Genomic DNA, 26,945 nt, shown 5'->3' with positions numbered 1-26,945 from the left:
CTTTTGAAACCTCCTCTTCTCTTTCCTCCCCTGAGCCTTTTGAACTCTTCTCTAGTTTACTTGTAGCAAGTGGAACATTCCCCCAACAGGAAAACAGGCCATGAAACCTTGTCATAACATCTTTCCTTTTAATGTTTTTCTACCTCCATCATTCAGTTTGAAAAGTCCCAGCTGAAGGGTTGGAAAGCAGTGTTTGCTGCCACATCAAATTTTCACACATAAAGTCTTCAGAGAATCTCCTGTTAATAGGAAGGATTACAAAGAAAATTTTGACATGTCTGAAGTGGTCAAAGAGTGGTCGCAAAAGCAGAGAGGGGAACAGAGAGGATCCGTCCTGACTAGAGCTGCCTCCGTTCACCTGATGGTCACTGGGCATCTCAGAATGAGAACACACCCTTCAGGCAGGGATGTTTCCACCACCAGGCGCAGCTGGGCGCCCGCAGAAACGGCTGCTGGGAAGGGAGCTGCAGCACCCTGGGAGAAGCTGACCACCTTGGACCCAAGAGCTCATGCTCCACGTTCTTTACCCTTTTCAGTGTTTGGGGATGTAGAACGTGAACAGGAAGGTGGGAACAGGAAACCTGAAAATGCCAACTGGATTACTCTCTCTGATTTTATATTACAGTTTTACACAAACATACTCAGAGGTTAATCCTCTTAACCTTGATAAGAGATTAAACCAAGGGCCAATACTTCTATTCGATATCCACCAACGAAGGGATTGTCACCCGCCCAGCAGTCCAGGAAAGGAGGCTGACTTTTTTCAAGGAATGTCAGCTGGAGGCTCTCTGACGCCTGTGTTTGAAAGCAAAGGAGCGCAGGAGTCTGGCTACCAGGACACTTGAACTTAACTGGACAGGATACCTTAGATAAAGAAATTTAAAGTTTTTCTTTGCATTTTAAGATTCTTCTCTATCCTTCGGGGAAAAGAAGTATTATTGTGAAATAGATTGCATGTGTATAAAAGTGTACAAAATATAAATGTACAGCAAAATGAATATTACAGAGCAAAATCCATGCAGCCACCACCAAGACGAGCAGCCAAAGCACTGCCAACATCCCTTAGGGGTCTCTCCTCTTGAAATCGAGGAGCCCAACCCTGGACCTCTTTTTAAAGTTTGGGGTTAATAGCCTCCAAGTTTTCCCAACTTTGACCTTTCTCCATCCTCTCTGTAGTTCATCCCCTAAAAGAAATTTGTAAAGTAATTGTCCATAATATGTATGCTCACTGAACTAGTGCCTTGTTTAAGTATTTAAGGGTTTGAAGCAGGATAAATAAAAATTTAAATAACCAAGAAAATAGTTTCTCATGCGCTGAAAATATTAGCATATTCTTTTCCAAAATGCTAGGATGCGTGGGACCTTGCTTCCAGCCACAATGCTGAGATGCACAGCTACATCGCCCTTCTGAAAGGGTATGTGCTGGAAACAAGTATTTGCATTTTTAGCAAAAATAATAGAACCTATTTCTGTCCAGGTTTTCCCACTTTCAAAGGCTGTAATACAGGGACTTCCCTGGTGGCGCAGCGGTTAAGAATCGGCCTGCCAATGCAAGGTTCACCGGTTTGAGCCCTGGTCCAGGAAGATCTCACATGCTGCGGACCAACTAATCCTGTGCACCACAACTACTGAGCCTGCGCTCTAAAGCCCGCGAGCCACAACTACTGAAGCCTGCATGCCTAGAGCCCGTGCTCCGCAACAAAGAGAAGCCACCGCAATGAGAAGCCCGTGCACAGCAACGAAGAGTAGCCCCTGCTCACCGCAACTAGAGAAACCCTGTGCAGCAATGAAGACCCAATGCAGCCAAAAATAAATAAATTAATTAATAATAACAATAAAAAGGCTATAATATAATAAAACCAAAAATATAGAATGTGGAGCTTTTAACCTTTAGAAGCTTAATTAATATTCTGACCTTCAACAAGACACACAGTCTCTTTACAACTGAAGTCTGAAGGCAAATATCATCATAAGGAGATAAATTAGTGCCCAATTCTAGATGCAAAGTGATGGTAAAAGAAAGTTCCAGTTGGACAAGCCTCTTAGATAGCCTCATCCACCAGAGGGCAGACAGCAGAAGCAAGCAGAACTACAATCCTGCAGCCTGTGGAACAAAAACCACATTCACAGAAAGACAGACAAGATGAAAAGGCAGAGGGCTATGTACCAGATGATGGAACAAGATAAAACCCCAGAAAAACAACTAAATGAAGTGGAGATAGGCAACCTTCCAGAAAAAGAATTCAGAATAATGATAGTGAAGATGATCCAGGACCTTGGAAAAAGAATGGAGGCAAAGATCAAGAAGATGTGAGAAATGTTTAACAAAGACCTAGAAGAATTAAAGAACAAACAAACAGAGATGAACAATACAATAATTGAAATGAAAACTACAGTAGAAGGAATCAATAGCAGAATAACTGAGGCAGAAGAACGGATAAGTGACCTGGAAGACAGACTGGTGGAATTCACTGCTGCGGAACAGAATAAAGAAAAAAGAATGAAAAGAAATGAAGACAGCCTAAGAGACCTCTGGGACAACATTAAATGCAACAACATTCACATTATAGGGGTCCCAGAAGGAGAAGAGAGAGAGAAAGTACCAGAGAAAATATTTGAAGGGATTATAGTCATTCATCATCACTGATGAATATAGATGCAAAAATCCTCAACAAAATACTAGCAAACCGAATCCAACAACACATTAAAAGGATCATACACCATGATCAGGTGGGATTTACCCCAGGGATGCAAGGATTCTTCAGTATACGCAAATCAATCAATGTGATACACCATATTAACAAATTGAAGAATAAAAACCACATGATCATCTCAATAGATGCAGAAAAAGCTTTTGAAAAAATTCAACACCCATTTATGATAAAAACTCTCCAGAAAGTGGGCATAGAGGGAACCTAACTCAACATAATAAAGGCCATATACGACAAACCCACAGCAAACATCATTCTCAATGGTGAAAAACTGAAACCATTTCCTCTAAGATCAGGATCAAGACAAGGATGTCCACTTTCTCCACTATTATTCAACACAGTTTTGGAAGTCCTAGCCATGGCAATCAGAGAAGAAAAAGAAATAAAAGGAATACAAATAGGAAAAGAAGACGTAAAACTGTCACTGCTTGCAGATGACATGATACTATACATAGAGAATCCTAAAAATGCCACCAGAAAACTACTAGAGCTAATCAATGAATTTGGTAAAGTCGCAGCATACAAAATTAATTCACAGAAATCTCTTGCATTCCTATACTCTAATGATGAAAAATCTGAAAGAGAAATTAAGGAAACACTCCTATTTACCATTGCAACAAAATGAATAAAATACCTAGGAATAAACCTACCTAGGGAGACAAAAGACCTGTATGCAGAAAACTATAAGACACTGATGAAAGAAATTAAAGATGATACAAACAGATGGAGAGATATACCATGTTCTTGGATTGGAAGAATGAACATTGTGAAAATGACTATACCACCCAAAGCATTCTACAGATGCAATGCAATCCCTATCAAATTACCAATGGCATTTTTTACAGAACTAGAACAAAAACTCCTAAAATTTGTATGGAGACACAAAAGACCCCGAATAGCCAAAGCAGTCTTGAGGGAAAAGAACAGAGCTGGAGGAATCAGACTCCCTGACTTCAGACTATACTACAAAGCTACAGTCATCAAGACAATACGGTACTGGCACAAAAACAGAAACATACATCAATGGAAAAAGATAGAAAGCCCAGAGATAAACCCACAGACCTATGGTCAACTAATCTATGACAAAGGAGGCAAGGATATACAATAGAGAAAAGACAGTCTCTTCAATAAGTGGTGCTGGGAAAACTGGACAGCTACATGTAAAAGAGTTAAATTAGAACACTCCCTAACACCATACACAAAAATAAACTCAAAATGGATTCGAGACCTAAATGTAAGGCCAGACACTATAAAACTCTTAGAGGAAAACATAGGAAGGACACTCTTTGACATAAATCACAGCAAGATCTTTTTTGATCCACCTCCTAGAGGAATGGAAATAAAAACAAAAATAAACAAATGGGACCTAATGAAACTTAAACCTTTTGCACAGCAAAGGAAACCATAAACAAGACGAAAAGACAACCCTCAAAATGGGAGGAAATATTTGCAAACAAATCAGTGGACAAAGGATTAATCTCCAAAATATATAAACAGCTCATGCAGCTCAATATTAAAAAAACAAACAACCCAATCCAAAAATGGGCAGAAGACCTAAATAGACATTTCTCCAAAGAAGACATACAGATGGCCAAGAAGCACAGGAAAAGCTGCTCAACATCACTAATTATTAGAGAAATGCAAATCAAAACTACAACAAGGTATCACCTCACATCAGTTAGAATGGGCATCATCAGAAAATCTACAAACAACAAATGCTGGAGAGGGTGTGGAGAAAAGGGATCCCTCTTGCCCTGTTGGGTGGGAATGTAAATTGATACAGCCACTCTGGAGAACAGTATGGAGGTTCCTTAAAAACTAAAAATAGAATTACCATATGACCCAGCAATCCCACTACTGGGCATATACCCAGAGAAAACCATAATTCAAAAAGACACATGCACCCCAATGGTCATTGCAGCACTATTTACAATAGCCAGGTCATGGAAGCAACCTAAATGCCCATCGAGAGAAGAGTGGATAAAGAAGATGTGGTACATATATAGAATGGAATATTACTCAGCCATAAAAACGAACTAAATTGGGTCATTTGTTGAGAGGTGGATGGATCTAGAAACTGTCATACAGAGTGAAGTAAGTCAGAAAGAGAAAAACAAATATCGTATATTAACGCATGTATGTGGAACCTAGAAAAATGGTACAGATGAACCGGTTTGCAGGGCAGAAGTTGAGACACAGATGTAGAGAACAAACGTACGGACACCAAGGGGGGAAAGCCGCGGAGGGTGGTGGTGGTGGTGGGATGAATTGGGCGATTGGGATTGACATGTATACAGTGATGTGTATAAAACTGATGACTAATAAGAACCTGCTGTATAAAAAAATAAATAAAATAAAATTAAGTATTTTTTTTAAAAAAAGAAAGTTCCAGTTGCTTTTAGGGCAAAGCCACATTATCTTTACCTCTATATGCCCCTTTACTGCCTATACAGTGCCTTATTATTAGCAGCTCTTCTATAAATGTTTGTTGATTGAAGGCATTTTTCCATGAATAATTTCAGAAAAAGAAAACAGAATCATGCTTATTAGTTTTGACGTGTATTCGTGGCTTCTTAATTATACTCAAAAGTATAGTGGAGAAGAGAAAGTTAAGGATCTCAAAAGAAATTATTATGCATAATATACAACTCAGGAATACAAGGAAGCTTGTCCAGAAAACATGTTTGTTCTAGTCTTAGTTTTCACTTTTGTTTCCTCCAGGTCATGTGGGGTGCAGTTTTAAAGCAAGACGCAGAAAGAGTTATAAGACAGGAGGAAAGTTCTTTCAGAGAAAAGCAAAAATAAGAAGAGGAGGCTACCTCTTTGTTCTTCCTCCCTGGCTTTTAGGTGATCAAGGGCAACAGCAGGCTGGCTGCAGAGCCTGACTTCTTGCACAGCGCCACCCAGTGGCCTAGACTGTGAACTTGTTTTTATTTTGCCAAAGGTTGAAAAATTAGAAATTCTGAAGTTGTGAACAGATTCGACAAGTCATTACTCATATTTATGGGAGGGTATAAATGCTAGCTAACAAGTCCCTTGGATATATTTTATTTCAAAGAGGACATCTATCAAAAGTGGCCGTGTCTTTGCTTCTGCACAAGTTACCTAGTGAGTTGATACACCTGAGTGTCTGGTGAGGGAGCCACAGCTGTGCCCACAGCTGCCCACTCTCCCAGAAGTTGATAATGAATCAAATCCTGGCTGTGCCCAATGGAGGTCTGGAGAAGAAGCTGGAGGGGAGCCTTCTGATGGGCACTCTACTATTTCCATTTAAAGGAGCATGTTTGAAAAAAGTTAAGAACATGGTTTCAAAGTAAAGATGAAAAAAACGTTGTAGATTATGACTTTTTTCTTAAGCAAGCTTTTTATTCCTCTGCATGCTGGTAAAATTCAGGCCTGGCAACCACACTCTTTTAGCTTGCAGAGGCCCCATGCCAGACACACTGCCAATAATTTCACGAGGGATGTGGAAAGAAAAAGAAATTATGAACAATGATAAAGAGGTTTCTCTGCCTCCTTTCTTAAAAGCATATCTGCAGCTGTTTCCAGGCATAGCCTCAAAAACATAAAGCCCTTGAGAGGAGAGCTATGGGAAGATTGAGTCTGCTGCCCAGCCAAAGGCAGAAGAATCCCAGATAAATCAAAGGAGCTTGACCCAATTAGAATCTACTTGGTGAAACAGCAAAGACCAGGATGCTCCATTTGTTGGCTCTAGCTTCCTGCTCCTGCATGAGGACTGACCGAGCAACTACACAGAGGCTGACTGTAAGTAGACAAAGGCTGTGTATATAGGCCAGTGACAAACCTGTTCCAAGTTGGTTAGGAGAGCAGTGGGCTGGGGTCGATGACTAGGTGGGAAGTTGGACCAGCTGACCTCTGAGGACCCCATGATTGGATGACTTTGATTGGCCCCAGTCCCATTACTTGAAATAATACATAAATAGAAATAATCTTCCCAATAATTCTAGGTAAACTGAGACCATCCTAGAGTGTTTTGCATAAACTGATAATAACATCTGCTTTACTTATTTATTTTTTATTGGACGCACTGTGTGTCTTGCAGGATCTTAGTTCCCTGACCTGGGATCGAACCTGTGCCCTCTGCAGTGGAAGTGTGGAGTCCTAACCACGGGACTGCCAGGGAATTCCCAAAATACGTTGTTATAAGTGGAAGAATGAAGGAAGCAGGCAGGGAAAATGAGAAGTCTAAGAGGTAATGTTATAGAAAGTGTGTGTGTGGTGTGTGTGTGTATGTGTGTGTGTACACAAGTATATATAGGCTGATGCTGTGCAATTAGATGCAAAAGAAACAATCACTTTCCTTTTCTTGAACTTAGCTGAATAGACCTTTACACCTGCTCAAAGTTCAACATGTTAGTAGTGCAGCCCTGGCAGGATTTAGACACGAAATGGAAAACCCCAGCAGAGCTTGTAAAAGCATCAGACCCAGGGCTGTCAGGGAGGTTCCAAGTACCTGTTTTGGTCAAAGGGATTGAGAAGAGTTGCTGAAGAAGCTGGTTTTCCGATGTCCTCAGTACGACAACCACATCGGCAGGGAGAGTGTCTCTGTTTTTCTCAAGAACCCCAGAAGCATCATATAATACCTGCAACATGAATAGTAAAGCACAAGTGAGCCAATACCAACCCCATCACTGGCGACACAGGAACACTGTCCGAGGTCAGTAATTAATCAACCTCTGTATAGAATTCATCTTGACACAGCCGTGCTTTAAAACCCAGACCACCATATAAGGGGGGGAAATTGTAATTTTTGAGAGGCCAGTTTATCTTAACCTCTTGTTCAATTATTCTTTGAAGAAGAGTCCTGTCAAAGATATATCACATCAGAATAATTGTATCGGGCACTCACAATATGGGAAGCATCCATCCTATGAGGTTAACACTGTTATTGTCTCTATTTTACTGTGGGCAAACAGAGGCTTAGAGAGAGGCTGAATAATGTGCCACACGTGTCACAGCGGTGGGCAGGTATCCCAACCTGGGCAGTTTGGCTCCACGCTCACAACCACTGCACCCTCACTCTTCCCAAGGTTCTCGTGGCACCTGAGTGATGGCTCAGGGATTCTGAGCAGCTCTCGGTTCTCAGGACAGAGGGGATCCAGGTCAGTGCAATTTTAAGGGATGTTCCAATGAAATAAGTGTTGAGTGACAAATGAATTCAGGAAAAGACACAGAGCCCAGAAGGAAAAGGATCCTATTTTTCCTTTAAAGTCAAGAAAGGACAAGAGGGAGAAAGAGGGAAGAAAAGAGGTGGGTAGGAAATAGGTGAAAAAGGACAGAGAGATGGGAAGAGAGGTGTGAGAAAAGGGACAGGAATGGAAGGCAGAAGAGCAGAGAAGAATGGGGACGCAGGGATCAGGGTAGATGTCATATGCAGTCAGGCTTCAATGCTAAGGTAAACTAAGTTTTTAAGAGCGAAAACTGGATTGCAATTTCTAGCAAAGATCCAAAATAGATACCATGATGTATTATGTGGAGGGAAAAACCACCTCTTCACTTGTATTAGACTGCCTTTTAACCAACCTCCAGTCAGGCAAAATTAATTTCCATGCCATGATGTGAATGTGAAAAATAATTTCAATAAGTCTCAAATCAACAAAATAATCAGAAATACCCTTTATTGAGCTCCTATCCATTTTCTGGACCCAGGGCCTTAGCAGACCCTGCGAGAACCAATTAGCCATAATTCACGCCGCTCCTTTGAGAGTAACGTACGCAATGAATTGTTGGCTACCGGGGGAAAGAATTTCCTCACTCACTCACTCACTAATTCGCTTCAGGAACTTGAAATTGAGACTCAGGCATAATGGGTGAAAAATGGAAATTTCAGTTAATGTTGTAAAAGCTTAACATCTGGATGATGAAGTGAGTTTTTTTTTTTTTTCCTTTTCATCTAGACATTTTTGGTGCCCTGTAGACACACACTTGGGCTACGAAGTGCTAAAAATTGAGCCCCACTGTGATATTAACCCTCCTCCATTACCTACACATCTCCAAATGACTTTTGAATGTGAACATTCACCACTAAACGCTGCAAAAGCTATAATATGTTTTCTCTCTGGAGAGCTGTCACTTCCAGGCCAAACCTCAGGTGAGAAGCAGATGGCAGCTCTGTGGGCCACCCCAGCGAGAAAGTGCTTCTTTGCCAGAGGCTACTTTCTGTGAGCACCACCACTGAGAACGTTTGGGAATTATGATTACGTATTCAAGAAGAATTAAAAGGAGAAAGGAACCTGCAAGCAATTTCATGAGGGCCACAAACAGGGTACGGCTGACACTTACCCCTTGTCAAGTTCAGGTTTAATAACTGACGTGTCTCACCTTTCCAGCAAAGTGCTGAATGCCAAAGCACAGCTCCATTCCTTTGGGCCTCCAGACGTATTTGCATCGGAGATTATCTTCAAATTTATCTGTGTGGATTTTCATGTTTAAAAGTTACAACGTGACCTATTTGGTCCTTGAGACAAAAGTGTGCTCCTCGAACCATGATGACCCAGAATAAGGAATTTCAGAGTAGCCTGATATTCTTGTATGTTCAGTGATGGAGAAAGATTCCCCCATGTGATGGACATTTACAACTGAGTTCTCATGTACTTGTTTCATGTTGTCTTTAGTGTCAGGCTGTTCCCTATGATATCATGCTCTGCTCTGAGAACTCCTAGAATGAACACTGATGCCACCAGGAGACCAGCTAATTAGCTTTAGAACTATGAAGATATTCCATGGAAGGCGAATAACCCTGGTTTATACTCCTCTTGGCAACTTTTGACAATTTTATAGATAAAAGAAAGTCACTTGAGGGTGACAGTCTCAACTCCTAGAAGTGAATCTCTCCCACAGATCAATTTTCCATCTGGGAAAAAGGCTTGACACTTCGTGTTCCTCCCTCTACAAATAGTTTTGCTTTTGTTGTGACTGACGACCTACTCTGTGAGGAACTGTGCTAACCAGTAAAGGGATGCAAGGGTTGGGGCTTTGTTGCCCAAGGATCTCACAATGTAAGTGAGAGACAGGACCATGTGCAACACTGAAGATTCACAAAGGAGGAGCAGGTCAATAGGTATAGGGGTAAAGCACAGAGGGCCTTGAATGCCAGAAGGAGGTGTTTTACTGTCACTTCATAGGTAATGGTAACCTAATGAAAAGGTAGCTTTGGGAAGACTAAATCAGCTGGGATGTCCAGGGTAGAGGGGGAGACTATGAACCTGGAACCCAGGAGACCAGCAGGGGCTTCTGTACAAACTTGGACTAGAGATGGCTGGGCGTCCAGGTGGAGATACGAGAGAAGGACATGAAAAAGGAGGGGAATCAAGTACTGGTTATGGGAAATAAGGGAGCAGAAGGTGGGCAAAAATGATATTGACATAGGGTAAAGGTATTTCCATTTTCAGAAATAGGAAAGTGAGCAAGGTCTGAGAGATGGTGACAGGTTTGCCGTCAAATTCTACCAGGATACGTTCTGAACATCCCAATTCATTAAAAGCAGGGTCTATATTTTCACAATCACTGGGTAGCCAAAATACACAGGAAAGATTCCTTAAACCACATTCATTTGATGACGTGAGCCCAGTAGCCAAGTTCTCTTCTGCACGTATATGCCTTTTACAAAAGGTACCTACCAACCAGGGTCTGGTCCGTTGCTTGGGGAAACCTACTTTCCTCATCTAGAAGTGCAAGCAGTCCCAGAGGTTTCTGGAGGAACATATCCAAGAGGGGGCGGTTGTCCTCATACTCCACGGGTGTCACGTCAATGCCCTCATTCTGATACTCCATCTGGAAGGAAACGGATTGTGAAGCTCTCCAGCCCAAAACTGGCCTAGGTACCACCAGTTTTCCTGCACTTTCTGTGTCTGGCAACACTGAACAGGGTGTATTTTATTATGTGAGTAGGACAGGGCTCTTCTGCAGTAGGCAGGTGAAGGTGGCAAGAGAAGGGATGGCTCTCTGTCTCCCAAACACTGACCTGGGGACTCAGAATTGAGAAACTGATGTAGAAAGGAAGGGAAGCTGAAAATTTTTTATTTTAGTGACAAGTAAGGTTTAAACCAGGAAGAAAGCCAATTTCTATCTTCTGCAAAGGATTCTGCAAAGGAATCATCTCAGACTAAAAAACTAGAAAAACTCCAGATATCCCAGGAAGATAAATGGAAGGAAACTGGACTGAAATAAGGTCTAGTTTTGTACAACTGAGTGGGGAGAAGAGTGCGATACGGATTTATCCAGTTCCAGTGATAAAACAAATACTGGTATTTTTAGTCCATGTCTTTGTGTTTATCTAATCATAGTAGTTTGTGTGTCCTTGCTCCTGTATTAAAACAAGGAGCTTGGTCAGAACGTTTAGTTTGTGCAACTACATAATCCCTCTTCATACAGGAGAGTCTTGGGGTTGGGGTACAGGCTGTGGTGGAGGAGAAGGGCCCCTAGCCTTTGGGTCCACTAGCTTCACATCCTGTTTTATTTACCATTAAACAGGGGAAAGATTTCCATTTTGAGAAAACCACGAACATCTCTTATTCCTCCCTGAAGATACCCAACCACTTCTTGTGGGGTCTGGTGTGCAAGAGAGGGGATGGGGATGGCCAGTTTGGGAGTTAAGAACAACAAGAACCTGTGTCCTGAGTTCAAGATCATCCTGAGTCATTTTGGACACAATCATAGATATTTTTAGTTAAATAAAGCAGAAGAGAATGTAGCATTCTGAGCAATGCACATGAATCAGTTTGGAAACAACATTTAAATAATTGGCCTGTCACCAGCTTCACTCAAGGGAGGAAATGTACCTTTCCACAGAAATCGATACCTTTTTTTTCCCAGACTAAATTTAGACTCGAGTTATTTTGACAGGACTGCCTCACCAGTGGGGTTTTTTTTTTAACACCTTTATTGGAGTATAATTGCTTTACAATGTTGTGTTAGTTTCTGCTGTATAGCAAAGTGAATCAGCTATATGCACAGGTATATCCCCGTATCATCTCCCTCTTGCGCCTCCCTCCCACCCCTCTAGGTGGTCACAAAGCACTGAGCTGAGTGACCAGTGGTTTTTCTTTGGAGTCTTTGGCTTGTTAACCTAACAGGGTTTCTGCTTCAAACTCTGAGCAGCCTGAGGTACCTTTCCCACCAGCTCTAGTGCCTTCAGAGTTCACTGTTACCTGCTCAAGAGCAAAAACGTGCTGATTGAAATAGTATTGGATTTGCTCATTGGCGATGTTTATGCAGAGCTGCTCAAATGAATTTCTCTGAAAGTTCTCGAATCCAAAAATATCCAAGATCCCCACGTTCATACCATCGTCTGAAGTACTGCATGAGAGAGAAGAATAAAATCTTTTAGGGGAGGAAACAGCCATCTCAGGACAGTGAGAATATACGTGCCTGCATTTTGTCAACACATGTAGCCACTCAGGGAAATCGGCATCCTGCCACCTTCGGGAGAGAAACTGTCTGTGTGTTAAACCATTGGCTCCTTGAGTTTTTCAACAGTACTTCGAACTTCTTGTTTAAAAGCAGTAGAATCCTTTCAAACCTTCCTCAGAAGCTCCATTTATAAAGAGATTAAAGAGGAACCACTCTGTTTGAAGGGGCTGGAGCGGCTGCTCATTTATTCTTCTACTTTCTCACACACAAAGCTTAGTTGGAAGAAGACTCTAGAGTTTGATGTTGTCAATTCTTCCACAATCTGAAACCACTAATGCTTAGCACAGAAAAAGCTGTAGCAGTAATAATACTGTGAGATACTGTGCTTTAAACACTTTTCATGAAATGTCTTAGTTGATTGTAAAAGCAACACTATGATGAGGATATTATACTCATTTTACAGATGAGAAAACTACAACCTAGAACATGCACTGATGAAGCTGTGAAGCTTGGATGCAAACCCAGTTTTCCCAGCTCCCAGCCAAGACTGTTCTCTTGAACACTGCACTGTAATGGCTCCGTCAATCATGAGCCTCTCGGGTATAAACACAGCGTCTTTTAAAGGAGATGGCCTGAGATCTTCACTAAAGAAAACCCAAGAGAGAACCAAATGCTTCCTCTTGCAATCTCTAAGAGACACTGAATGACAACTCTCCCCAAGGCCTCTGCTCTCCGGGGGAACTTGCCATAAGTTTTTGTCTGGCTGCAGGAGTGTATTGATGCGATTTACGATCCAGCTGAAAAGCCTCCCATACAGGGCTTTGGACATGGCATCTCGGACATCCAAGGCCCTGTCGACGGTGTTGGCGCGGATGATGGTCTCACCCCGGGTGACCACGCAGTGTGAGGTGAGGGCCTCCTGGAGCTCTTCAGGGCTGATACAGAGAACCGAGGCAGCTAGAAGAGAGGGTAAGGATGATGCCGGAGAATGCAGACATCCATCTATCCATCCACCCATCCATCCATTCATCTAGCCAGTATTTACTCAACACCAGCTACATGCCAGGCTCATCCTCAGCACTTCAGGGCCAAGGATAAACAAGCCGGGTCCTTAACCCCAAGAAGCACCCAGACTGATGCAATACCTCCCAAACTGTTCTGAAAACTCTTCACACATGTTGGTTGAAGAAAAGGCGGAAGGAGGTGGTCTTTGGCCAAATAAGTTGGAGCAGTTGCTGGAGAGTATAGGCTGCTCTTACAGAATCACAAAGCACATTAGAATATTAAAGACCATAAAAAGTGCTACAGTTTAACACAAAAGGTGTTTATTTAAATCAGTTTTTTTCTAACTCAGGATTCTTATTCCTTGTGCCACCATTATTATCTGTGGAACTTTAAAAATAAATAGGTGCCAACTTTGTCCCCTGCAGATGCTAATTCAGTGAATTTAGAGTGAGGTCCAACCTCTCCTATTTTTTTCAAAAATTTGTAGATAATTTTCAAAAGCAGCCACTGGTGAGCATCACTGCCCAGAGTTACCTGGCATGGAATTCTTTTCTGAAGAACATCTATTTGCCACTTATGAAAAGAACACTGATGTTCTACAAGACAGCCTCTGGGAAATACTGGTTAGTGAAAACGCCCAGAGCCAGTTGAACGACCAGCAACAAAACACCATACTTCAGAGTCTTGAAAAACTCCGAAAGTAAAAGAAACGTGTACTTTAGCCACACAGTGCACAGGCGTCAATTAATTACCATTTTCCAAGGCTTCTGCATTGGGCACCTCACTTTTATCAGTTTGATGTTGAGAGGAAATAGCTGCAAACTCAATGTTTCCAATGTTCAGAATCCCAGCCAAAATTCTGTACACTGAGTGCACCTCCTGGAAAGGACATCAAGAACCATGTTTGGTCACTGCCAGTCAATGAGATCACTAGTGCTGTGGTGCAAACTGCTAGTTGTCCACCAACGTCCATCCTCCCCCTTCTCCTGGGCACACAAAAAATTTTCCAAGCCTGGGCTTCTCTGGTGGCGCAGTGGTCGGGAGTCCGCCTGCCGATGCAGGGGACACGGGTTCGTGCCCCGGTCCGGGAGGATCCCACGTGCCGCGGAGCGGCTGGGCCCGTGATCCATGGCCGCTGAGCCTGCGCGTCTGGAGCCTGTGCTCTGCGGCGGGAGAGGCCACAACAGTGAGAAGCCCGCGTACAGCAAAAAAAAAAAAAAAATTTTCCAAGCCTCCCTTGCAGTTAGGCCATGTGACTAAATTCTTAAGAAAGGAGCAAGCAGAACAACGTGGGCCATTTCCAGACCTGCCTTACAGAATGGAGCCTGCCTCCTCCAAGCATTTTGTCTGTTATTGCTGGATGGAGCTCCCAGCAACGCAGCCTCAACCGTACCACTGATTAGGGTGCCTGAGACCAATGACCTGATGGAACAGAGATGTTGTACAACCTGAAACTCTTGCCTTGGAATGCTTACATTAGAGAGAACTGATCTTCTTTGTTCTTTCAGCCACTTTTAGCCTTTCATCCTAACTAATACCAGCTCCCAAATTCAGGTATGCTTCTTTCTTCCAAACAAGAGTGGATATGTTTCCTTAACCTCTTCTGAATATAGCTTTTATGAAATAGTTGGCAGGGCATTCACTGATGTTTCACTAGAACATTCGAAGTTGAATTATGGAGTATATAGTCATGAATGAGGTCAGAAAATCTTTTGAAAGACTCACTAGAAATTACCTGTGGTGTTTTAATATAATAATATTGGGTTGGCCAAAAAGTTCATTCGGGTTTTTATGAACTTTCTGGCCAGCCCAATATATATTTGGTCTTCATACCCATTTCTGGCACAAGAGTTTCTAAAACTCCAGGAATTTTCTGAGTGATAGGGGTGAGAAGGGCGTTCTTTGTTATTCACGATAAGCCCCTTTCAACCACACTTGAGTGTGTGCTAATGAGGTGACTCTTGGAGGATAGGTGGGGGAAGGGCTTGTTGCCAGAGGCACCAACGAAGTGATTCAAGGGTTCGTACTTTTAGTGGAACCCTGCACCTCAAGGAGGGGATACTGGCTGGAGATGGAGTTAATCCTCAGTAGGCAATGGCTTGATCAGTCATGCGTATGTAATGGAGCCTCCACTAAAATCCCTAATTGATGAGGCTTGGAGCACTTCCGGGTTGGCGAACACAGGAAGGTGGTAAAAGGAGGTGGTGTCCCTTCTCCCAGTACCTTGCCCTATGCATCTCTTCCATTTATCTGTTCCTGAGTTGTATCCTTTATAATAAACCAGTAATAGTAAGTAAACCGCTTTCCTGAGTTCTGTGAATCCTTCTATCAAATTATTGAACCTGAGGAGGGGGAGGTCTTGGGAACTCCCAATTTATAGCCAGTCCATCAGAAATATGAGAACATGGGAATTGCAACTGGTACCTGAAGTGGGGGCAGTCTTGTGGGACAAAGCCCCTAACTTGTGCAATCAGAAGCTAACTCCAGGTTAGACAGTGTCAGAATTGAATTGAATTGTAGGAGAATTGGTTGGTGTGGGGAAGAAGACTCCACACATTTGGTAAAAACAGGAGTGATGTGGGTAAAAACAGTTCAGCTGCTCTAAGTCCTCTTTTATACTGAAAGTGGAATACATAAGTATCATTAATGGTAAAATAAATAAATAAATAAAGTACAATTATTTATTTAAATATTTGCCTTTAGGTGAGAAATGAAATATATAGCCAGGAAATTTCTGCGTATTATGCTTATAGATAGAGAAAAGTACTTCCACAAAAAATACTCAGGCAGGGAACTTGATTTAGTACTATACATAGCAGCAAACTAATAGGAACTGTCATTAGACCATTGATAAAGCATTGTCCCCAAATTGAGCCTTCCTGCAAACAATGCTCAGTAAAGCCAAAAAGCTGAACACGGACTGTAACACTGACATCTGCTGGATACATGACAATGCTACAAAGACAAATGAGAATTTTTTTTTTTTTTTTTTTTTTTTTTGGCGGTACACGGGCCTCTCACTGTTGTGGCCTCTCCCGTTGCGGAGCACAGGCTCCGGATGCGCAGGCTCAGCGGCCATGGCTCAGGGGCCCAGCCGCTCTGTGGCATGTGGGATCTTCCTGGACGGGGGCACGAACCCGTGTCCCCTGCATCGGCAGGCGGACTCTCAACTACTGCACCACCAGGGAAGCCCACAAATGAGAATTTTAAACTGGGCTTCCACTATAGAAAAATACTGTTCTTCAAACTCCTAAATCAAAGGCAAGATGTCATGTTCCTGACTTCAAGAATCACTGTTTTAATCACACAACTTAAAAGTGGCTAAGGAGAACACCTACCAAACAGGTTTTCTGGGACTAGCATGGATTTAACATGACAGCACCTCATTACCTTGATCAATACAGTGTGAGGCTTACAGAATGCATCCAGCAACTCCCCACAGAAGCAGATCCCAGACAGTAAAACAGAGACTCCACAGCAGTGAGTTCTATATCTGTCATTTCTATACACAGTTATCTCAAGAGCTTATCTAGGGCTTCCCAGGTGGCACAGTGGTTAAGAATCCATCTGCCAATGAAGGGGACACGGGTTTGGGCCCTGGTCTGGGAAGATCCCACATGCCGCGGAGCAACTAAGCCCATGCACCACAACTACTGAGCCTGCACTCTAGAGCCCGCAAGCCACAACTACTGAGCCCACGTGCCTAGGGCGCATGCTCCACAACAAGAGAAGCCACTGCAATGAGAAGCCCGCACACGGCAACGAAGGGTAGTCCCCGCTAACCGCAACTAGAGAAAGCCCGCACATAGCAACGAACACCCAACACAGCCAAAAATAAATAAATTAAATAAATTAATTTTAAAAAAAGAATACATTAAAAAAAGAGCTTACCTAAAACTCTCAATATACTTAGGGAAAAAAGTATTTCTTCTAATTAAAACATACACACAAACACACACACACACATACACACACCCCATGTATAACTATACAAGATATGAAACCTCCCAAAATAAGGCTTCCAGGCATTTTACCGCTGGGATGACCATCCCCAAAGGAAATGACAGTCAAAGACCACACCCTCACCTTTTGTGTCTCTGACAATATTCTTTTCAGCATAATGCTCAGATTTCCTCTTTCAAAGAGAAGAACTACCTATAACCTTCAGCAAAAATTTTGGGGTTCAAGCACTGTGCAAAAGACTGAAGTTAACAGCAGATTGGGTCTCCTTCCTTGGTTCAGAGAAGGGAACTCCAGAAGGGGGGTGACCAACGCTCATCACCTCATTATGGAGGTATTAGCCTTACAGTACTCCCCTGCTCCATTTCCAGGCTATTCCACTTGACTCTTTAGTCCCATTCTTGGGCTAATTAGTTCTTCTTTTCTGGCCTAGGAACCTACATCCACTCCTGTGTTCAGGTCAAAACATTATTCATATAAGGGTAGAGTTCAATCAGTAGTATGTCCATCTGTGGGATTATTCCTCCCTCCCTAATACTTAATCCAATGTCTCTTCTCTTCCCTGCATAGCCACCCTGGGAAGGATTTTTCACCTTCCTTACCTTGCTCATTTTCTCTTGCCTCATCTCCAGCTATGAAGCCTTTCCTGGTAAACCTGCCTTTCCTATAGAATCTTGCTAAGCTGCTCTCTTTTTATTTCTTACCAATTCCCAACTTTCTACATGATAAAATGGAATCACTTCACTCAGGACAGGAAAATGTATTAAGAAGTCTAAAAACTCCTCCAATTAGGTTTCCCAATTCACTGCTGATGAGTGTGAATTCAGTTTCACCACCAATCAGCAAAAGTGGGGAAGCATTTCTCCACCAAAGCCCCATGCAGGATGTATGGTCTTGGCTTCTTCTCTCTTTTTCTCAGAAGATACTACTTTCACTGAGATAGGTATTCTCTCCATAGATTTGAGGCTAAGTGGAAAGTTGAGAAGAATCCCGGTTTTCTCTGTTAGCCTGGAGCTGATTAAAGGAAATTACCTCTGGCCGGGTTCATGGGCATCTCATGGCAGTTGTGTCTCTGGTATCTCCCTAGGAATTTACTTGCCCACTCAGTCTCTCTTTACCGTGCTTCTTTTTCAGTGTCTTGAGTTTTTCACCAGTTTTGCCCAAAGCACTGCATTAGGCCCAGCTGAAGGGCCTTCTCCCTTACAGGCTCTATTCCAATGCCTTTACTCAGTTCCCTTTTCAGAGGCTCACAACATTTGTAACTTGCAAGTCAGTAGTTGGTTTAGAAAAATTTTTTTTGGCATGTCAATCATACATCAATAAAGGTTTTTTGTTTTTAAAGTCAATGGTAAGTCCTATTGTCTTTAAGACACTTGAAATCCTCAACACCCCCAATTAACATTTTAACATATAACCCTCAGTCTATCCTCAGCAGTACTCTCCCAATTCATAATCTGTTTTGAAGAAAAGGAAAAAAATTTGCCCTAATCGCAAAGCCTTCTCCCTAACCTCTTCATCAAGTGATCTGCAGTAAATGTCCAATCTTTTTTTTTTTTTTTTTTTTTGTGCAGTACACGGGCTTCTCACTACTGTGGCCTCTCCCGTTGTGGAGCACAGGCTCCGGATGCGCAGGCTCAGCGGCCATGGCTCACGGGCCCAGCCGCTCCACGGCACGTGGGATCTTCCCAGACCGGGGCACGAACCCGTGTCCCCCGCATCGGCAGGCGGAGTCTCAACCACTGCGCCACCAGGGAAGCCCAAATGTCCAATCTTGACCATCACAGATAACCTGCCAAAAACTCTTCATGTAGTATTAAACATAAACGTACCTAAAACTCAATTTATTTAATATGTTATGATAATTCATATACCAGCAAGACAAACATAATATTAAACAAAAACAGTATCGTTTAATCCAAAAATAAGAGTAGATGGAATAGGGAGGGTGGGAGGGAGATGCAAGAGGGAGGGGATATGGGGATATATGTATACGTATAGCTGATTTACTTTGTTATACAGCAGAAACTAACACAACATTGTAAAGCAATTATACTCCAATAAAGATGTTAAGGAAAAAACAAACAAACAAAAACCCAAACAAACAAACTAAGGGTAGAAAAGCACTGATCTTTATCATAGGGTTTTAAGTATAATCCCCCACCCCCATGAGGAACTTCATTGTTATTGGAAGATTCCTTCCACCAGTGAAGATTCTTTACAATAAACGTAGGGTCAAGGCTTCTTTCAGATACTTTTGGCTGGTGTCCCAGAACTTAATTCATGCTCCTGAGTCCAGGAGCTCTAAGGGTTTGGGAAAAACTGAAGGGCATCCGAATTAGTGACATTATAAGAAAGGATAGGGACCATCCATAATTTTTATTAAATTAACCAGCTCATTCAAGCTCTGTCTAGAAATGTCCCTCAGAAAAACTTAAGAGAAATTCTGTTACATCAGCTATTTAGCATCTACTGCCTAACTACAGTCAACTGAATCTTTCTGAATTTAGTCGAACTACTTTGAGTTTACAAACATAAAGCAAACTGAGTCGATTCAGCAAAATGGTTTGTCTATAGAGATACAAACAGAGATATAACCAAAGAATTAAGGATAAGAAAGATAAGATCTAGACTCTTCCTTCCATTTCCAGGGCTGCTAACTGACATAAATTGTGTTTATTTCCAATGAATTAACAGTGGACATGGTGAATATCTACACATATACATATAATTCCAGTCTGGTTATTCATTAATAACCAGTTTATAACCAGTTAAACAACCATTTAACAGTCCAGACCAGGCACAAATTAAAAATGTTTACCACCTTTTATGTTTATTTTCATATCTATTTATGCAGCCATTCATTCATTTCTACTAGACTTTTTTTCCCATAGGGGTTAGGGATGGCTTACTTCAAGGATACATACTTAACATTTTTAATTTTGTTATCTTAAAACAGCATCTGTTTTATTATTATTTGCAGCACATTTCTATCATTGGACAGGGCTGATATTATAGCCTTTCCTTTAGAGCTAGTACCAATCTCTCCACAGTATTCTGCAACCATCATTGTACTTATGGAATGCAAAATATTATTAACCCTATGACTGACTTCTCTACTGTTCCTGTACCCTTTCAAGAAAGTATGCCCCTAAACACTTTGGCATGACCCAGGTGACTTTAAATGGCTCTACTGCCATCTCCACTGGACTTTGACTTTTCTGGTGATGCACCTTTGATAACAACCAGCTCTATAAATTAATAACCATAAAGGTCCTTTAACAATGCTGGAACCTGTTAAGTTGCTCTCCTCTAAGGAGCCAAGGGAAATATATTTCTATTTGTATCTGACTTTTGGGATTTTCCACTGTCTGTCAGTTTAAAGTCTGTGGGAGGCTGACAGAGAAAATTAACAGCTGGCTAGAAAGAAGAAAAGTATTTTTATGACTAAAATCAACCATGCTGGGGAGGAAAGGGCTGGCCAAACTCAACAGATTACAAAAGCAATGCTTTATCCAGAGTGGCTGTCCCAGGGTAACTCAAGTGTCTTGTAATCTAATCCCTGAAGATTTAAACACTCTCACTTACCTCCTAATCATTCACCTCCTTTGTTGGAAAAGCAAAAGAATCTGTATATTTTACAAAATTGATGGCAAGAAGCCCAGAAACTATGACATAAACGTACCACAGAGTAATATTTGAGCCTAGGGTAATAAATATTTTCTGTCACCTCTGGCATATATATAATAGAGACAGCCTGTATCTAGTATGATAAGGGTAGTACAGTACTTAGAGCTATGGCTAATAATGTGCAACTGTGTGCCATGGAGAAGGAAGTGACTGCAAGAAAGTTGAAAAGGCTTAATTTGTTTGGGGGCACAAGGAACTACTTGCGTAAATATACTCCTGTGGCTTGGGGGTAACCTACATATTCCTACACTCCTATTACACAATTCACTCTAATGGCTGGAACAACCCCAACTCAGAAAAGGGCAGCATTGTTTAGGTGTTTGTTATCACAGCTGGCGTGAACTGATGACAGTGACAACAATTCACAGGCACGAGGCACTTACAAGGGTACTTATACTTTAATGTTCACCTCGCATCTTATTAAAATGGAGATTCTGATTCTGCTGTTCTTAGTTGGATCTGAGAGTCTGCATTTCTAACTAATCTTGTGTAATGACAATGTTTCTCTTCCGCGCATCACACTTTTGAGTAGCAAGACCTTATAACATGACCAGCATGGCATTTGAAAAGCAAGTGTCCAGCCCCAAGTCAGAACATTCATATCTTCACTCACATTCACCCAAGAATATTAACACTTGAGTTTCTTTCTCTGCTGACAATCACTTACCTTGTCAGTGAACCCTATAATCCTGAAGCAATGCTGAATTGCTTCAAACTGTCTTCTGTAAGACTCCTTGGAAGTTATGTCGTGCATCACCCTTCCAGTTTCATCAGCTATGTACCTACAGAGAGTATGACCAAACAGAATGAGCAATGACTTGGAAATGGCACCCCAAATACCAGGGCATCATTGGGCTCCTTTGCAAGGGCATTTCCTTACAGTGATAAAATAATGGTGCACATGCTGAGTAAAATGGTTGCAATTGAGTTTTTGAACTTTCTAGAAAATGCAAAGGGAGATGTAGTTCCTGCCGTCTCATGTGGGCATTTCAGCTAAAGGGACTGAGTGTCCAGTTAGGAGAACAGCTCTATTTCCAAGTTTTGTCCGCTGCTAATTGTATATTCATTAAAAATTAACAACTAAAACCCCTGACACCTACCTAGGAGGCTTTTCCTCAGGAAGTCTGAACTCAGAAAGTTTCTTTTGGTGATAAAGGCCAGCATAAATATAGTAAAATATGTGAAAATTTTTCTCTCCCCTGGAAAAAAAAAAAAGGAAAGGGACATTACTAACAATATATTCTGGGATTCCCGACTCCAAGTAATTTATATAGTTTCCTTTCTGTACAAAATATTATTCTGTAGCAAATTTGCATTTACAGGCAATTAAATATGCTACTTCCCAATTACAGAATAGCAATAGTGATAGGATTAGTATAGTAATTGCCACAATGTCACACTATTAAACACACTTATGTTTACTATATGCAGAAGGAGGTTTTAGAGAATGGAACAATTATAGGTAACAGCTCAGGTTACATATGTTTAGAGATCTTTCCAGAACAAATGACTATGCGTCTGTGCCACTCGTCTTCTGTTTGTAGCCCACGTTGCTTCAGAGACAGTGATGTCCAGCTTAGAGAGATCAGCCAAACTCCCTACTTTACTGAAGCCCAAGACAGGAAGCAGCTAGCCAGGTGTACAGCAAGTTAGGGAGGGGAATTGGTTGCAGAAGAGAGGTGACTACTCTCTCAAACTTGTATTCTCTCAAATATGATTCAAAATGGCTTGCATCCGTCCCCTGGTCTCCTGCTAGGCACCCTCTTTTAGGCCACCCTGGCCAGGGTTCTTTCGGATGGGTGTTGCTCTCAGTGTGGTCTGTGGATTGCTGTCAGCTTATGATAAGACAAGGAACTAGAAAGTCTATGTCTAGACATTTTATAGCAAGTGATATTGCTATGACATCTAAGAGTATGATAATTTTTCTGAATACATTTCAATTACATTTTACGAAAGTATTGGTTCACAATAGATTGTGAACTACTACTGGGGTGGCCCAAAAGTTCGTTTGGATTTTTCCGTAACATCTTAAGGAAAAACCCAAACAAATTTTTGGGCCAACCCAATATTTTTTGGAAAAGCTAGTCTTTCAGCAAAGATAGTTTGAAAAGCCCTGCTCTACATCCCTTTCTCTCCTTTGGAGGAGGTCATTCTCTTCTGTTGATGCCCCAGGATTTTCTCAAATCCTCACCTTGGCCAACGTAGCTCTGTGGAAGAAACCTGTCTTCCTTCTACTCCTTGTCCCTATCTGTGACAAGGGCCCTACTCTTTCCTTCGGCATCTCCTGGATATCCTAGTCTTCCTGTGGTTGTTCATCCTGTCCAAGCTCTTCTGATACATTCTTAGCTCTGCCCTGTGTTCTAGATGTCTCTACTTGCCATTTCTCACCCATTTGTTCACTCAGCTAATAAGCTTATTGAGTGCCAAGCATGGCAGGCACTGCACTAGGTGCCAGGGATACAGGACTCAGAGGATTCATGCCCTCTGGAGCTTCCTTCTAGTGATGGAGTCAGATGAATCAACGGGGAAACTGGTGATGAGGGCTTTGAAAGAAACAAACAAGGGACTGAGATGAACAACGCTGGGGGATGAGGGCCACTTGCGACAAGTCAAGGGAAGGACTCTGGAAGGAAATAACACTAAAATCAAACTGTGAAGCATGAGAAGGGACTGGGAGGAGCTACAGAGAGAAGGGGGAGAGCATCCCCAAGAGAGGGAGCAACGTATACGAAAAGGCTCTGAGCATGATATCCACGTAGAACAAAGGAAGGCTGGTGAGAAGCGGGTGGGCAGGTGGGCAGGGTCAGCCCACACAAGGCCTTGTCAGGCCATAATGAGGATTTTGTTGATTATGCAATTAGAATTCTTTGAAGTGTCTTAAACTGTAAGTGTGTGACTAGACTGTAAGAAGTTAAGATGGATGCAAGGAGACCAATTAGGAGGATCTGGTGAGACAGTGAGTGACTGGGACAGGGTAATGGCAGGGACGATGGAGAACAAGGGTAAGCTTAAAGATATGTTTTGGAAAAACAACTAAAAGACTGTCCAGATAGAATGAATGAGGGTGGTGAGGGAAAGGGACCTGGAGGCTGGCTCCTAGTTTTCTATCTTGAGTATCTGGCGATGGTGGCACCATTCACTGAGACGAGAGGCCTTTACAGGGCCTCATGAACTGGTATGCCCCGCGTGAATGCCAGTTGTTCTTCTGCCTCTGGTAAAGGTGCAGGCATTGGCTGACCCATCGTGGTCCTACCTTCCTATAGATTTTTGCAGATACTTCTAGTGCTCAATTCTTCCAAGCTTTGCCTACCGACATCCATCTGGTTGCAGTAACAAACATCCCAAGATCTTAGTGGCTTAACTCAATAAAGTCTTACTTCTTGCTCAGAATACTTGTCTACTGAGGGTCACGGTGCAGGGGGTGGGGGGTGGGGTTGCTCATCAGAGTCACTGGGCCCAGGCTGATGGAGCAGCCACCATCTTGCACTTTGCCAGCACTCTGGAGGGTCTTTCCATTAAACACTCATTTGCCAGAACTAGTCCTAAGACCATATCCAGCCACAGGGTTCCAAGAAGGAGAATCCTACTATGTGCTGGAGGAGGACAGAACCAGAAAGGTCAGACAAACAGAACTTGCACAGGTCCCATCTTCTCCTCCTCCAATGTCTTCAGTCTATTTTATCCATTAGTGCTATCATATTGACTAAATTTAATAATAATAATGTTATGGTTTATTAGGTACCAATTATGTTTCAGATTCTATATTTGGTAAAAATCACATATCATCTCATTTAATTCTCATAACAGCCCTGTGAGGTTGGCTTTATCATGCCCTTTTTGCACATGAGGAAAATAAGGTATAAGGATAGTTATATTAATAAGTGACATAGCTGTGACTGGAACCCTCCTCACATTTTCCTTACAAAAGACCACTTGACATTTGAACACAGAAAACTATAATTTCCATTCTCTCAGAGGTAGCTCCCTAAACTTTAAAATCACCCTAATTTGGAAAGAAAGAAGTAGGGACCTCATAAAAATTAATTGAGACACCACACGGAAGCTAAAATGACTGACTCTAGCCTTTGGTACATTTGTTTAATTTTCATGTCAGTCCCTATTTTGTGAGGAAACTGCAGGTATATGATAAAAGATGCTGGGGCTCTGAACCCAAAACAAGTCCTGTGGGTTCTACTTGCACAGTATCTCTCAGATGCATCAACTCCCCTGCATCCCCATCTCCACCGCTACCACCTCAGCGCAGGCTAACATTACCGCTCACATGGATTTGAAACCAGCCTCCTGGTGGTCTCAATGTCGTAACTGTACTTCTCACGTCTCCTCCAATCCATTTGCCCCATTGAAGCCAGAGCCATTATTTCATTATATCAAAATGCAAGTTGGTTTTTGAGACTCCCCTTCTTGAAAATGTCAAATGGCTTCCTGTTATTGCCTTTAGAATCAGGTTCCTCAGCCTGGTTCCAAAGCCCTGCATGACCTGGCCTCAGCCTTGTCTTTGCTCCTCTCTCCCACCTCCCCACTCCTGTCCCCATCTCACCTCGTTGGCTCACTCCTAGTGACTCTCAGATTCAACGTCTCTTACACAGGGAGCCCTCTCTTCCTGGACTAGGTTATTGCCCTTTCTCCTGTTTTACCTTCATAGCACCTTACTTTGCTTCCTGGTACTTATCACACTTGGTCTGCATTTATGGTTTTTTGTGCTTAATGCCTGCGATTCCCCTGCCACCCCGTCCCTGGGCGCCCACCCCTCTTCCATCCCCTATCCACTCCAAGCCCCATGAACACTGGGACCTTGTCTATTTTGTTCACTCTTGCAACTCCAACAGAGAGCACAGCACTGGAACACAGCGGGAATTCAACAGATAATTACTGATTAATGCATGAAGGAAGCCATGCCCCTGAGGAATTCTGATGTCCTGCAACAGTAATAACAGCGGCTAACTCTCTGATCACATATACCAACCCACGTACTTTGTAAAGTCATTTTATATAAACAAACTCACTGATCTTCACAACAAACCCATGACGTAGGCTCTAGTAGCATCTCCATTTCACAGAGGAGGCACAGAGAAGATAGGGGACATACCCAGGGTCACACAGTCAAGGTCAGAGCCAGCACTTGAACCAGGGGCAGTCCATGCTATTGGGCTATTGCTATACTGCTCTTCTTAAAACAGAAGTTATTTTCCTCTCTCAATCTAGGGAAAAAATGAACATGCAGAATATTCTCAGTGGTTTTTTTTTTGATAGACAAGCTCAATTTTAAGGGACTTAATGATTTTTAAAAGTAACTGCATATTGTTAAATTATACCTGGTATAACAAACTCAGGAGGAACGGGCATACCTATCCCAGTGTAATCCCACCCAGCCCTTTCTACTCTGCTTGCAAACACCTTTTAGGTTAGAAGTCACCACTTACCCTCTGCTTAAATAATTCCTTGCTCTTGGGGAGGCTGGGGGTGGGGATGGGGGGCAAGGATGCTAAGAACAAGGGTGAATGGAGCCATGAAAATTCCCAAAGCCGCCCGGTCTATATTGCAGCGCAAAGCCAGAGCGAGAAAATAGTGCACCTACACTGCCTGTTTTATAACTCTGGATTTTTCAAGGAGATATTCAGAGATTCTTGCCCCCATCACAGCTCCAGTTGGTGTAAACATCATTTCCAGATATTTTCCAAAACGGCTGGAATTGTCATTGATGGCAGTGCATGCATTTCCAAAGGCTTCCACCAGAGAGTTGACTTGCAGAATTTTCTCTCTCAAGGTCTGATTATTTGCCTGTGCCAAACAAGAACAGTCAGGAGGAGCCTCCAGAAACATTACTCCAATAGAGCTGCCACGCAAGGTCCACCCACACCACCCAGCCCCCAGATTTCACATTTATCCTCAGGGGGAAAAACTCCATTTGGGGAAGTTAGCATCAGTCATCAGCATTGTTTTCTCAGATGAGCATTTCCCCAGATGTATAAGCATCAGATGAGGCTAGATTAGGTCATTAGTTTTTACAACCAGATACACTTCTCTTAAAATTCTTGACAGATAAAATGCCTGAAGAGCTTAGAAAGAATTTTTTTTTTTTTTGCGGTACACGGGCCTCTCACTGTTGTGGCCTCTCCCGTTGCGGAGCACAGGCTCCGGATGTGCAGGCTCAGCGGCCATGGCTCACGGGCCCAGCCGCTCCGCGGCATG

General features: G+C 42.4%; 1 protein-coding gene across 1 annotated transcript in view; it reads right to left on the bottom strand.

Annotated features, from left to right (window-relative positions):
• MYO3B (myosin IIIB) overlaps positions 1-26,945 on the bottom strand; it is a gene marked incomplete at both ends in the record, with an annotated part of 398,588 nt that overhangs the window by 185,155 nt on the left and 186,488 nt on the right. The window contains 9 exons of the mRNA XM_082630334.1: positions 7,186-7,315; positions 9,054-9,142; positions 10,352-10,505; positions 11,882-12,029; positions 12,830-13,040; positions 13,841-13,967; positions 21,403-21,517; positions 21,836-21,934; positions 26,332-26,534. Of these exons, the coding sequence (XP_082486460.1) occupies positions 7,186-7,315; positions 9,054-9,142; positions 10,352-10,505; positions 11,882-12,029; positions 12,830-13,040; positions 13,841-13,967; positions 21,403-21,517; positions 21,836-21,934; positions 26,332-26,534 (1,276 nt within the window). The remainder of the gene's footprint in view (positions 1-7,185; positions 7,316-9,053; positions 9,143-10,351; positions 10,506-11,881; positions 12,030-12,829; positions 13,041-13,840; positions 13,968-21,402; positions 21,518-21,835; positions 21,935-26,331; positions 26,535-26,945) is intronic.

Source organism: Mesoplodon mirus (assembly GCF_964341445.2).
Source record: "Mesoplodon mirus genome assembly, chromosome: 8".
Taxonomy (NCBI): Eukaryota; Metazoa; Chordata; class Mammalia; order Artiodactyla; family Ziphiidae; genus Mesoplodon; species Mesoplodon mirus.
This window is presented reverse-complemented; position numbering and strand designations above follow the sequence as displayed.